Below are 13,574 nucleotides of genomic sequence, written 5' to 3' on the forward strand. Positions count from 1 at the left end.
TAAACTAAACCTGTTTTCATTATTTCACTTTGTTATTGTCCTGTTTTTGTTGGATTTTAATTAAAATTACCAATTCAACACATAAAATCCCAAAAATTTGTGTGAGTGTACCTCCTCTGTGTATCTAGTATATGCATACAAATCTTCGTTGAATTTATATAAGTGAAAGTCAGTTTAATAATGAATTTTCGGTGACTGGTCAGTAGGAATAACAACCCAATTTTTTGTGGCATTTTAAGTAGTTTGATAAGATAATCCTCTGGGGAAAGTTTTTCCTATGCTACAGTTGACAAATCTTGCTATTAATAAGGAAAATCAATAGGTGGTTAGTGTATTATTTTGTGGTATGCTTTTATTACTATTAGTGACGATATTTGTGGAGACGGTGATTACGAATGACGCTAATTAAGGCCCATGAAGAGCGGTTCAAACCCCCCCCCCCCAAATTGGGGGTCATCTACTTTCATCATCCAAAAAAAAACTAAGAACTTGTTTGATAACCATTTTTTTTTTTTTTTACTTTCTAATTTTCTTATCTCATATATAAAAAGCATAAACTTGTTTGATATTTTAAAATAAAAAAAATGAAAAAACCGGTTTTAGTTTTCGTTTTGTAAGAAAGTTGGAAATGATGTTTTTTATTTAAGTTAAAATTGTAAATGTGAGGACATAGAATGAAAGGGCCTGTCATACTGAGTTTGGGGTATTTCTCAATGAATTTTGAGTAGTTAGATCTCGACACTCGAGGCCTGTCTGAAAGTCTAGGTAGGCTTGTCAATTTGTTGCATGACCAATTAATCGGACGCAAAATAACCAAAAACAATAAGTTTTGTGTTGACTCATTAATAAGCCGAGTTGTTATTAGGTCTCTCGTTAATATTTCGGGTTATTATCCGGTCATCCGTTATTATTTCGGGTTGTTATGGGTCACAAGTTAATTAAGAACCCATTAAGCTAAGATAACGGGTATAAAACATAAACAACACAAACACGGCATGTTTGTCAGGTCTAGACAATATGCATGATAATTTCTTGCATAACCCACTAAACTGATACGAAATGACACCCGTCAACCAGTCGGTCCATTATCTGGCCACCTATTAAGAATCTGTTAAGACAATGGGCTTGACATGACACAATCTGTTAAACTAACAGATATTCCACAAAAATAATACAAACACGATAAATATGACATGTTTGTCAGGTCTAGATCCTGAGCTCTTATTGGATCATAATTAATTGCAATAGTCAAGCCGCCGACTCACTAAGTCACATGGTTCTAAATACTTGGGTTTTGAGACTACAGAGCGATCCATGTTTACCGAATTGGTGAATGAGAAAATAGACCATATAAAGATGAAAACGAAAACAAAAGCTTGAAATTTATTTTAGAGACAGAAAATTTGGCTTGATTTAAATTTTTTTTTCCTTCTTTTGATAACTGAACAGTTCTTAGATAAGTTTTAATTTTCAATAAAGTGAAAATGATATCTCAAAAGGAAATAATTACATGGCAGATCTTAAATTTAAAAATTTCATAGTTGAATGATGAGCCATAGTCTATGTGGTGAGTGATGGCCGGTGAAATAAAGTTAGAATCTTTGTTTAATACATACTTAGATTTTAGTTAAGCACACATAGAGATTTGTGAAACAATTTGCTATTATTTGTGTGATATAATATGCATGAGGCTATTTCTAATGCACCAAAAATTTGGTAGAAAGAGTTGTACTTGATTCTCAATTTGACTTAATATGTCTACAACGTATGGAAAATGTTGGTATGCAAAGTCTTGTTTGAATTTGGATGTAACCTGCGAGTTAAAAAAGTGAGAATTCCCACTTTTCAAAGATATATAAGTTCTATTTTTTTATATTGGAGATAAACCCGGCAGTTTCTAACACGACACGAAAATAACGGATTTCGGGTCAACACGATAACTAATTGGGTCATTATTGGGTGACCAGTGTATACACGTGAGTAACATGTGGGTAACCAGTTTCGACCCGTTAAGAAAAAAATTATTTTCATAATTTTAAAGTTTAATTACTAAAAGATTTATTATAAAATACAATAGCCATATTAATAGGAAAATGTTATTGGCACTCCAAAAATTTCATTCTACACTCCTCACAAGTGTATTTTTCTTTCTAAATATAGAAAGTTTGGAGTGTAGAATGAGAATTTTAAAGTGCCAATAACAATTCCCTATTAATATATACAATATATTCTATATTAAATATAGGCTTATTATATTAACACTCCACAAATTGTTGAATAAACCTCACATACTTAATACACCCCATATTTGCTTTTTCACTTAAAAATTATCTTAATACACACCGCATACTTTTCCATAATACCCTTACACCCCACATTCTCAATATACACCTTATATTTTGTACATCCACCCCACATTTTCTATACACCCCACATTTCTCAAATATTATAACACTCATTTTTAATTTTTAGGGACTGAATCTAACCATTTGAACGTTTAGTTTGTTGAAAGATTTCAAATCTTCTGAACATTTAGTTTGCCAAATGATTTCAAAATGATGATTTGCTAGGTAGGGTAACATCAGCAATGGCTTCATTGTTAGGTTTAACTTCGTGGTACGCAATTTTTGTTTTGACTTTCACGAACTTCATTTCTGCAGTGTGGAGCACTTGGAAAACATTGGTATCCATTACTTCCAAACACTGAGAAATTGGAGAAAAAGTTTTTTGGATGAACAAGGGTAAGGAGATTTCATGTAAACTCTCATTGTGATCCCTAAAAGATGAATTTGAATATAGAAGTTTAAATAACGCAACAAATGCAAGATTAAGTAATTATCGATGTCATCGAAATCACTAAAACAACGAAAAATATGAAGTTTTACCTCAAGTGAAGCTTCCGAAACATTGATTTCGTGTTCCATTCGTCAAAAATAATTTTTCTCAATCAACATGTTTGTAGTTTCATTGGTTAGGATTTTATTCAACAATGGAGGATGGGAGGGTTTTGATAGTTGAGAATATAAATAATACGCTAAAAGTGATTTGAGGTGTATTTATAAATTTTTTTTTCTTTTTAAAACCTAATAAGGTCAAAATTGTCATTGCATAGTAGGGTAAATAAGTCATTTAATATTAAATTTTAATGTGGGGTGCATTCAACATTTTGTGGAATGCTAATATAAAAAGCCTTAAATATATAGTTTTGTATTATTATTCTATATAAGTTATAAAAAAAAAAAAATTTTAGTCATTATTTATTTTTATTATGAGAGTTCCTTATTATCATTACTAGGATAAATTTTACTTTAACATGTTGTTGTCCAAAATTAAAATAAACTAGTATAGTATTTGTATAGGCAAGAACTAAGAAGACATACATACAAGTATGAAAAATGTGAAAGAATGTATAAACACTCGTAATTCATCATTATTCCTCCACGAGTAGATAATGGTTACACTTACATTATCGTTTAGATTTTAAAATCCTCCAAACCCTTATGAATAATGTTTTTTATTTGAGGGCAAAATTAATAATAATTATTGTAGAAGTGTAAAAAATGTAAAAAAAAAAAAAAATATATATATATATATACACACACAATCACTCATAGTGACAAGCTTTATAACCATCATGAAGGGTTCAGCCTCGAAAACCAACACTATAATCCATAAACCTTAAATTTATATTTAACCCTTGATTGTAATTTACACTTTATTATTCTTACTGAATTTCATTTTTAAAATTTTCTTTTTTGAAAACATGATCATCTGGCAGATGTAAGAAGATGAACAGTTCAGATCTTTGATTTCACGTTTTGATATTTATGGTTAACTGAAATATGAGTCAATGTCATATAGTTTGTAGAAACTTTATAAGCATCAAACAATATTTTCACTAACTATAAAACTCTGAATATAATATCAACGATCTAAACCGTTCATCTTCTTGCATCCTCTAATAGATCATGTTTTCAAAAAAGAAAATATGAAAAAACAAAATTTGATGAGAACAATGAAGCGTAAATGTAAACAACAATCAACGGTTAAATTTTGGTCTATGATTTATATGATTATAGTGGCGAATTTCAAAGTTAAGCTCTTCATGAAAGTTGTAAAGCTTGTCATTACGAGTGTTTATATATTTTTTTCTATATTTTTTTACACTTCTACATTAATTAAAAAAACTATTAAAGACCTTACTTAAATAACAGTCGTAAGATAAATGAGAGTAAATCTGCACCGTTGGATTCTATTTCACATATATTATTAGAACTTTTTTGGATGAAAAAACCCCCTCTCTATTCCAATATTTTCCAATTTTACCATTTGATCAAAACAAAAGCCCTAATCCCTTTCTCTTTTCCCACTCCAGTAAACCTCTATACCGATCTCGCTGTCTGTTTTTCCTAGCCTCTCTCTTCTGCCGTCTATATATACTTATTTAGTATTATTTTTTTTTATTTGATTATTTATTGGTTTAAAATATATTTTCCTTAACAGGTAACGGGTCGGGTCATATTACCTGTTAATATTATCGGGTCGATTTTGGGTCAGGTCATTTTACTCGTTTATTTTAACAGTTGTTACACGACACACGACCCATTAAGATATCAAGTATGATACAAAAACAACACGAATACGACACAACACGAATGCCAGGTCTAATCGAAGATAGTTTGAGAAAATTAATTTTCAAGTTGATTGAGTCAATTTTTATGACCAATTGACCATGCATAATTTGTAAAGATACAATGAAGTAACATTTTTGTTTAATACAAATAAAGTAACGTTCTTAAAAGGCTAATGCTAGGGAGACTAAATTTGCAAACTAAATGATATGTCACCAATAAAAATAAGCATGTTTATCAATGTGTAAGTAATAATTCAATCATCAACTTTCATGTTTTTTAGTTTTCAAAATTTTATCTACAAATTTAGTTTCCCTAGCATTACTCTGCTTAAAACTTAAAAGGGAATAGAAAATAAAACGTGATTATTATTATTATTATTATTATTGCTGTTTGTAATAATGAAAATTTGTTTGATTACTGATTGTGCTCAATGGTTTCAATCTTTCCTACTAAGCGAAGCATTCTTTGGCTCATATACCCCATAGCCTAGCCTACTTGCAAGCCAAACCCCACACAACAAAACAAAGCAACCTCTCTCTCTCTCTCTCTCTGTGCAGTTTAAAAACCTTCCAAAAACCCCATTCCCATGTAAGAGGGTTAGAGCTCCAAATCACATCTCTCTCTCTCTCTCTCTCTCTCTCTCTCTCTCTCTCTCTCAATATTATTTATGGAGCATGATCAGGACCAAGAAGCTCTATTTCAGTCATACCCTTGTGCATACTACGTGCAAAGCCCATCCACCTTCTCCCATTCCAACAGTGCTGATATCCGAAACCCCATCCCGGAATCTGAATTCCACTCCCCAACACGACCCGATCCAGCAAACCCAACCCTTCATGAAGAGGCCACTCGCTTCACTCTCTCGGACTACTTGCCCTCCCGTGGATCCAGTCACTCATTCCTGCACCAAAAAAAGATCTCCTTTGATGCACGTAGTAACGGCACAGAGACCCATAATTGCGAAAACCGTCTGGTTATCGTCAAAGGTAGTGATGATCACGGTGGCGATGAAGATGATGACGAGGAGTATTATTATGTGGTTGGGAAAAGATCGGGGTGGTGGAAGAGGTATTGTTCATATCGATATTCGGATTCGTTTGTATGGATACTTTTGCAAATAAGTTGGAGGGCTATGTTGAGTTTGTGTATCGCACTCCTTGTGTTTTACGTTGTTACAAAGCCCCCACCACCCAAAGTGTCTATTCAGGTACGTTCATCAATCTCTCGAAAAAGTACTCCATTTTAGTTTCAAAACTATGCGTATGTATTAAATCTAGCACTCATATATCACAAAAGATTCACCATACTAGGTATATATATTGCATGATTTGCTTCAGCTGGATTTTGCAAGTGGCTAGCTAGTAGCAGGCACGCCACATATTATTATGGTGGTAATTGAGGACACATGATTATGGTGAATAGAATATAAATACCTAATGAAGAACTATAAAGTGAACGTATGATCACAAATATTATAAGTTGAGGATTATCTTTTCTACCTTAAAAGTTGTACTGTTGGGTATGAAGAAAAAGAAAACCAAGAAATTGTGATAAGATTGGAAACAGGCATTAAATTACTTCATATTTGCTGGATATGAGCTTGGGATACGCGCCTTAAGCCGAATAATGAAGAAGAACAATCATGAGACTCAAAGCATAAAGCCAATGGTAGACATCGACTTCGTCAAGTTAATTAGCTAGAGTAGTGTGCATTTTTATTTTTTTTTTTACGCTCAAGTGAATATTGTTTTTTATAATTTAAATAAAAATTAATGCAAATATCTTATTATATACAAATAAAATTAAAAACACAAAACAATTAAACTTGAATCACCTAAAATAGCTCACATATTGTTAAAATATTCTCTTGGTGACTACATGATCAAGAAATGCATAATGAGTCGCCCTTAGCTAGGATACGTTTGGTATGGAGAACAGAGAACTTGGAAATGAGAAAATGTTGCCTTCTAATGTTTGGTAAGTTCATGTTTGAGAGATGATTTTCTAGCTATAGGAAAATAGGGAAAAAGTGAAATCACACACTACCCACTCCCCCCCCCCCCGGGCCGCCCGCCCGCCCACGGCGGTATTCACTTTCCTTCCTCGTGAAAAAAAAAAAAAAAAAAAAAAACACCTAAAATAGCTCACATATTGTTAAAATATTCTCTTGGTGACTACATGATCAAGAAATGCATAATGAGTCGCCCTTAGCTAGGATACGTTTGGTATGGAGAACAGAGAACTTGGAAATGAGAAAATGTTGCCTTCTAATGTTTGGTAAGTTCATGTTTGAGAGATGATTTTTCTAGCTATAGGAAAATAGGGAAAAAGTGAAATCACACACTACCCACTCCCCCCCCCCGGGCCGCCCGCCCGCCCGCGGCGGTATTCACTTTCCTTCCTCGTGAAAAAAAAAAAAAAAAAAAACACCTAAAATAGCTCACATATTGTTAAAATATTCTCTTGGTGACTACATGATCAAGAAATGCATAATGAGTCGCCCTTAGCTAGGATACGTTTGGTATGGAGAACAGAGAACTTGGAAATGAGAAAATGTTGCCTTCTAATGTTTGGTAAGTTCATGTTTGAGAGATGATTTTCTAGCTATAGGAAAATAGGGAAAAAGTGAAATCACACACTACCCACTCCCCACCCCCCCCGGGGCCGCCCGCCCGCCCGCGGCGGTATTCACTTTCCTTCCTCGTGAAAAAAAAAAAAAAAAAAAACACTAACAGAAATATGTATCGTTACCAAACATAGGAAAGGAATTTTGCGTACCAAATGCAACACTAGATTGGATATCAAGGGTTAAGTTTTTTTTAGTAAAACAGCAAAGTCAATCCCACCTCTGTACTGTTATCATGAGAAATGACAATGAAGTAGATTATTAAAAAAAGTAGAAAAGAACAATTTGTTAAGTGGGACATAAAGTCTAAAATCTCTAAGAATGACATCAACCATAACAAACGAAACCTCCAACAACCAATTCAAGTTATGAAAAAAGTAACAAATGAATAACCTATCGAAAGTGAGAGTGTGGAAGACCTCCATAATCACGATGTTAATACTACAAAAGAATTCAAGAGAGTCCCACCAAACAAGACCAGTAAAAGAAAAACCATGATTGGCAAGGGCATCAACAACTTGATTACCTCCAAAATGCATTTGGAAAATTCTATGAAAGCAATTCTTCCACTCCATTCTCAATTGCCAAGTTACCAGTTGCGAAGAGCGCAAGAAGTCAGAACCAAAGCAGAATCAACTTCCTACCAAATAAAATCCAAATCCCGAACTGAAGCTAATTCAATAGCTTTAATTAGCACTATTCCCTTTACCGCAACAGAGCTAGGAATCTTCGGTTAGAACAAAAAGCTCCAAGAACTGGCCTTTAAAATCTCGAAACACACCACTAGAACCAACACGACTGAAACCACTCTTTCATCATCAGTATTTAAATTAACCCACCATATGATTGGGAAGAAACCAACACACCTCTAAACTAATGGGGGCTCGACGAGGCTTTAAATGTAAAACCAAATCTCTTCAACACACATAAATCATGAAATCATTATTCATACAACAAGATTCTATTTGAATAATGGATCTGACCAACAATAAGCTTAAAAGCATAATCAATATTCATTCTAACTTCTTCATGCCGGGCTTGGTTTCTCTAGTACCAAATACACCAGAAAGTAGAAACAAAAGTTGCCAACTACAAACCTCGTAATTGAGAACTCTTATTCAAGGCCAATCCGCGCAGTGAAAACTTTGTAATAAGGAGCCATGAAGTGTATCCATTATCCAAGCCAAAAGCATTCCAAATATGTTGCCTAACTGACATGATAAAAGTGCATGTAATGAAAACGTTCTCAAAATATTCCACATGTAGACACATAAAACACATTAAGATTAAAACATAAAGAACATCCATATATCCTCACACTTTGATATCAAATTTATATGCAATGACTATGACTAAGAGAACGTAACCTCATAAATTGTGCTTCTAATTGACCCGAACTTCTCCCACGAATTTGTTAAAGACTCCCAATGATCTGCCTCCGTTACTAACTTCATAATTAATGTGCATGAGTCTCACAAAAGAAAAAACCGTAATGTTCTATCATGGGAAAACAATGTTCTAATTCCAGGCTACAAGGATTAAAAGCCACAAAATGAACTAAATCAATAAAATTAGTAACATTCATACGCTTACAAATCCTAAGAGCATCTTCAAGGCGAAGATGTAAACCTGTAATAACACTTTTACCTTCATATGACATCTTTATTGAACTATTTTATTGTGTAAAACTATTTTGCTCTAGTGAAAGTTTGTGAAGTCTCGAAACTGCAGATGGCAGGAATTGGCCAATTTGGGCTTGGGGAAGGAGTGGATGGCTCGGGTGTCACAACTAAGTTCCTTACCTGCAATTGTTCCATAAATCTCATAATAGAGAACAAGTCTAAGCTCTTTAGCCTCCACATTCGTCCTCCAGCGATGGAAATGTGCTTCGGCCGGCTACCTTTTGCACTATCACGTGTAAGTATATGTGTGTGTGTGTGTGCACGCGCGCGCGCGCGCGCGTGCGCTCAATTTTGTGCCTCATTTAACTTGTCACATACATTTAATTTAATTACATTGGTGTTTGCTTAAATTGCCTGTTTGTAAATAGAAAGACTCGTGTCTGAATGTGTAGTCTAGATTAACAGTTTGACAAGAGAATTTTCCACACACACACACACACACACACACATGTGTTCATGATAAGTCAATTTGTTCCGGTCGACCAGTCATTATTCAAAGTTTTCAGGGACCAAAGCTATATGCTGAGAGTGGGTCATCAAAATTCAAGTTATATGTTGGAACAAGGAATAAGCCTGTGTATGGTGCTGGAAGAAGCATGGACGATATGCTCAAGTCAGGGAAGGGTTTGCCGTTGGTGCTTCGTGTGAAACTGAGCTCAAGTTTTTGGGTCGTTGGGAATCTCATAAAACCTAAATTTCATCACCAAGCAGAATGTTTGTTGGTCCTTGATAGGGCATATGACAAAAAACATCGTACTCAGGCATACAATAGCACCTGCATGATGACTTGAAAGAAGATGAGAGATTCATATATATGTTGTCCGGACACAAGCCAGTGCCGTCCGGTTAAGTAAATTCATATGTTGTATTTGTTATGTATTTAAGCCTGATGTCGTTAATTTTATAAAAGGATTCAAACCCAATGTCATAAACAAATTATCATATTGGATCCTAATTACATTTTTTTCCCTTAACTTTGAGACTTTGAGTTACAGATGTCGGCATTTCTATCCACTTTGCATGCTTTAATGAGTAAGTGACTCATACTCATAGAGGATGAGAGAGTGGGTTAAACTTTACAATGAGTTAGCAATAATGTGGTTCAAATTTGCCTATTATCTACACTAAGGGGATTAAAGAGTTGGTTAAGCCTCACAATGAACTAGCAATAATGTGGTTCAAATTCGTCTTTGGTGAGAATCAAACGTAAGACTTCTCACTTACAAGTAAAAGTAATATCATTAGATCGTAAAGTGTCGTAAGAATGATAGTTTTAGAATGATAACGACAACACTTTTTTGAAAATGACTTGGGGAGACATTATAAATGACGTCATTAAGAGTCTCAAATAAGAAAGGCTATTTAACTGTATCGGGGATCATAGCTTACGTTACAACAGGCCGTGCTAGGTCTTGAAGAAGGTTTGGGGCCTACTAGCTCGTGATTTGCATCACGTGCACGTGTCTAATATGCAAGTTCAACATATGTGCCCTCTTTAATGAAAGAATTTATCAAGAGCATGTTTGGTTCATTTGATGAGGGTGACAGTGTGAGTTTTATTTTTTGGCAAGGCGATTTTCGTTCAAACGGCAAAAAATTGGCGTGTGCCACAACCATCAGCGAGGCTGTCTCATTCTCAGGAACTCTGATCCAATTTCCGGCGAGGTCAATGGATATGAAACGACGGCGCGGCCATTATGAGACAAACTCCCTTTTTCTTTCTTTTTCTTTTCTCACTTCCCTTTTTTTCTCTCTCTTTCTTCTTAACTGAACATCAAACACTTCTGGACAATGAAGTCAAACAACAACAGCGGCCAAGCCACATCAAAGGCTATGGTGGGCCGTAACCTAGGGAGGGTTTGAAGCAATATGTATGTATTTTAGTGTATAGCCTAATATAATAGACAAAAAAAAGTGCAAGAAGAATTATTTTTTAATGAAACTAGTCCGGTGAGTACTTGTTTAGGCCCAAAATAATATTTTTGGGCCAAGCGTAGGTTTAGCCCAAAGCTTTTCCAAATATATTATGGGCTGCTTGGTGGTCCCGGGCTGTTCAGTAAAGGTGGTTGAGTCCTATTGCAAGAAGTAGTTTGGATGAGCCGATGGGTCGAAGAAGTCCCAATATGATAAGGGATCCTAGTGCAATATGGATTCTCGACCGGCAATGAATACGACCTGAAAAGGGGGGGTGAGTTCAAAGTCCTAATAGGAGTAGGATTGGTCGAGATAAAGTTGGAACAAAATAAGAAGTCCTAATCCGAATGTGGTTTCAACTTGATCTCAAGGAAGATTTGTTGCTATAAATAGAGAGCAGAGTGCATCATTCAGGCCTCTCCAATTCAACACACAATTGCCCTGCGCAAACCTCTCAAACATCTTGAGATTTGTTATTTTCTTTTTTCGCCGACACATCTTCAGTTTGGATAAACAGCACTGTGAAGGCAACCGGCGAACAGTTTGGATAAACAGCACTGTTGCTGTAGAATCAGCTGACCAAGGAGCACCTTCAGTTTGGATAAATAGCACTTCGTCGAGGCGGACTGGTTACTTATTCAAGTCTCAGTCAAGAAGGGTTTCCGAATCCTTATTGGCAGAGGTCATCTTATTAGCCTTCTCGGCAAAGTAAGGTGTTACAAGTTACGACATTCAGCACATTGAATGCCGAGTGATTTTATGATTGGATATTTATAAATGAGTTTCAGAGTTCAGCATTCCGACGGCCGAACCACATTCACCATCAAGGCATACATCTCCTTTGAGTACTTGCCCATATAGTCTGGTGTCGATTCGACGTGCTTATACTCTTATGAATATAATCACTGCGACCGAATCCGGCACCGACGATTCGCGAACTTCGCAAAACTAGCAGCCTTGTCTTCAGGCTCGAGAATCCAAAGGTCGAGACTTGTTCCTTCCTCGGCCACAATCGCAAGATCAAGAAGTCAGCAACACGCTCAACGCAACATCAACAAATCGTACTCCTCAGCTAGGCTCGGCCGACGAGTTGGCACGCCCCGCATCAACCGAATGACGTAATTAGCTCATTAGTTACTCGGCCTGCGCACCACGTAGGCTTTGTAATTTTAAGGTCAACAGTACTTAACACTACTAAAAATATAAAAATAACCACAAAAAATTGTGATGTCATTTTGTTCAAAATTATTCTGCTTTGATTTAGTGCACTTTATATTATTTTCAATCAATTTTTTTTTAAATACTTCTACTTTCATTGTTTTGGTTTGTGCTAGTTGTGTGGTTGTAACTCCGATTGTTCATGTATCAAGTTTTCTATCTTCTTATGTTTGCATCTAAATATAGGTGAAATTGGACGATTTATTGTAAATTTAGTAGTTTGCAATTACGAAGCTTATTGAGTTTTAAAGTACAAATACATAAGTTTAACTTTTGCATACAATACATATGTAGCAAAAAAAAAAAAAAAAATCATTTGATTTTAAGATTTTTTTTGTTTAGCTAGCCCACCCATAATATAATTTCTGGCTCCACCAAGTGGGTCGGAGTGGCGTAGTGGCGAATTGGTAATGGTTTGGCCGGCGACAGGTTTGGCAAGTAGAATGGTTAGGTTGGTCAGGACGACGAAGGCTGGTGGTCTGGTGGGAGATGGTGGTGGTGCATAGCAGGTGCATTCAACAGCGTTGCGGCTCTAAATTTTTCAGAGGAACAACGGCTTTGCAAAGAGGAAGAGGTTTTTGGGGTTGTTTTTTAATAACTTGGCTACAACGACGTTCCTTTAAAAAAAATATTAAAATCTGCTAAATGCATTACTAGCTACTTCTTGCACCTCTATTTTGTTGTTTTTTTTTTTGGGACAGCGAATTCGGCACAAGAGCCGAATTGCACCGAAGAAAAATTGATATATATGAATATGAGTGGTTTTCATCTTTTCAATGTAGTGGAAATGGCAACATCGTGTCTTCCACGCGATAGTTGTATGCAGTCTTCTTAGTTTAATCATGTAGTGTGATGATATCGTGGCTTCCACACGAAAGTGGAATGCTTTTCTTATTTTCCCTTTTAATTCTTAACAAAAGATCAAATTTTCAAACTAAATTAATAAATCAGATGATTTGTCATTAATATAAATAAACACGTTAATTAATAGGAAAGTGTTATTGACACTCCAAAAATCTCATTCTACTCTCCTCACAAGTGTATTTTTATTTCCTAATATAGAAAGTTTGGAGTGTAAAATAAGATTTTTGGAGTACTAATAACAATTCCCTAATTAATATTATCATTATGCATATTTTTTCGATAAAATTTCATCTTCTCTCGCAACATAGTCTGATTTGAGTATTAATTTAATTCGAACACCCAGTTTTGGTCATAGTTATGGTGGGTTTTTTAAATTATGTGCTATCGTAGGTATAAGAAATTGGCATACGCACATTGTACTCCTAGGACCACTATATATGTTATGGAAATTGTTGCTGTTGTGAAGCCAGGTACGCACGTCCTTGGGTATTGACATAAACAATGAATTTAACGCATCTAGTTCATGGACTAGCCAATTGAATAATACATGGCTCACAATGCCTAGCCGGTAAAATTAGGTCACTATGGGATAATGGCAATGAATTCCAGGCATGGAGTGTTGGAAATCCTACGTAG

General features: G+C 35.2%; 1 protein-coding gene across 1 annotated transcript; it reads left to right on the forward strand.

The window, feature by feature from the left end:
- The first annotated feature begins 5,242 nt into the window (after positions 1-5,242).
- Positions 5,243-9,885, forward strand: LOC103954938. Its single transcript, XM_009366795.3, has 3 exons — positions 5,243-5,841; positions 8,992-9,177; positions 9,449-9,885. Exons 1-3 carry the CDS (start codon positions 5,302-5,304, stop codon positions 9,731-9,733), a joined length of 1,011 nt encoding a protein of 336 aa, XP_009365070.3. The 5' UTR covers positions 5,243-5,301; the 3' UTR covers positions 9,734-9,885.
- The last annotated feature ends 3,689 nt before the right edge of the window (positions 9,886-13,574 follow it).

The sequence above is a fragment of a genome, unplaced genomic scaffold (genome assembly GCF_019419815.1).
Source record: "Pyrus x bretschneideri cultivar Hongxiangsu unplaced genomic scaffold, Pyrus_bretschneideri_v1 Contig52, whole genome shotgun sequence".
NCBI lineage: Eukaryota > Viridiplantae > Streptophyta > Magnoliopsida > Rosales > Rosaceae > Pyrus > Pyrus x bretschneideri.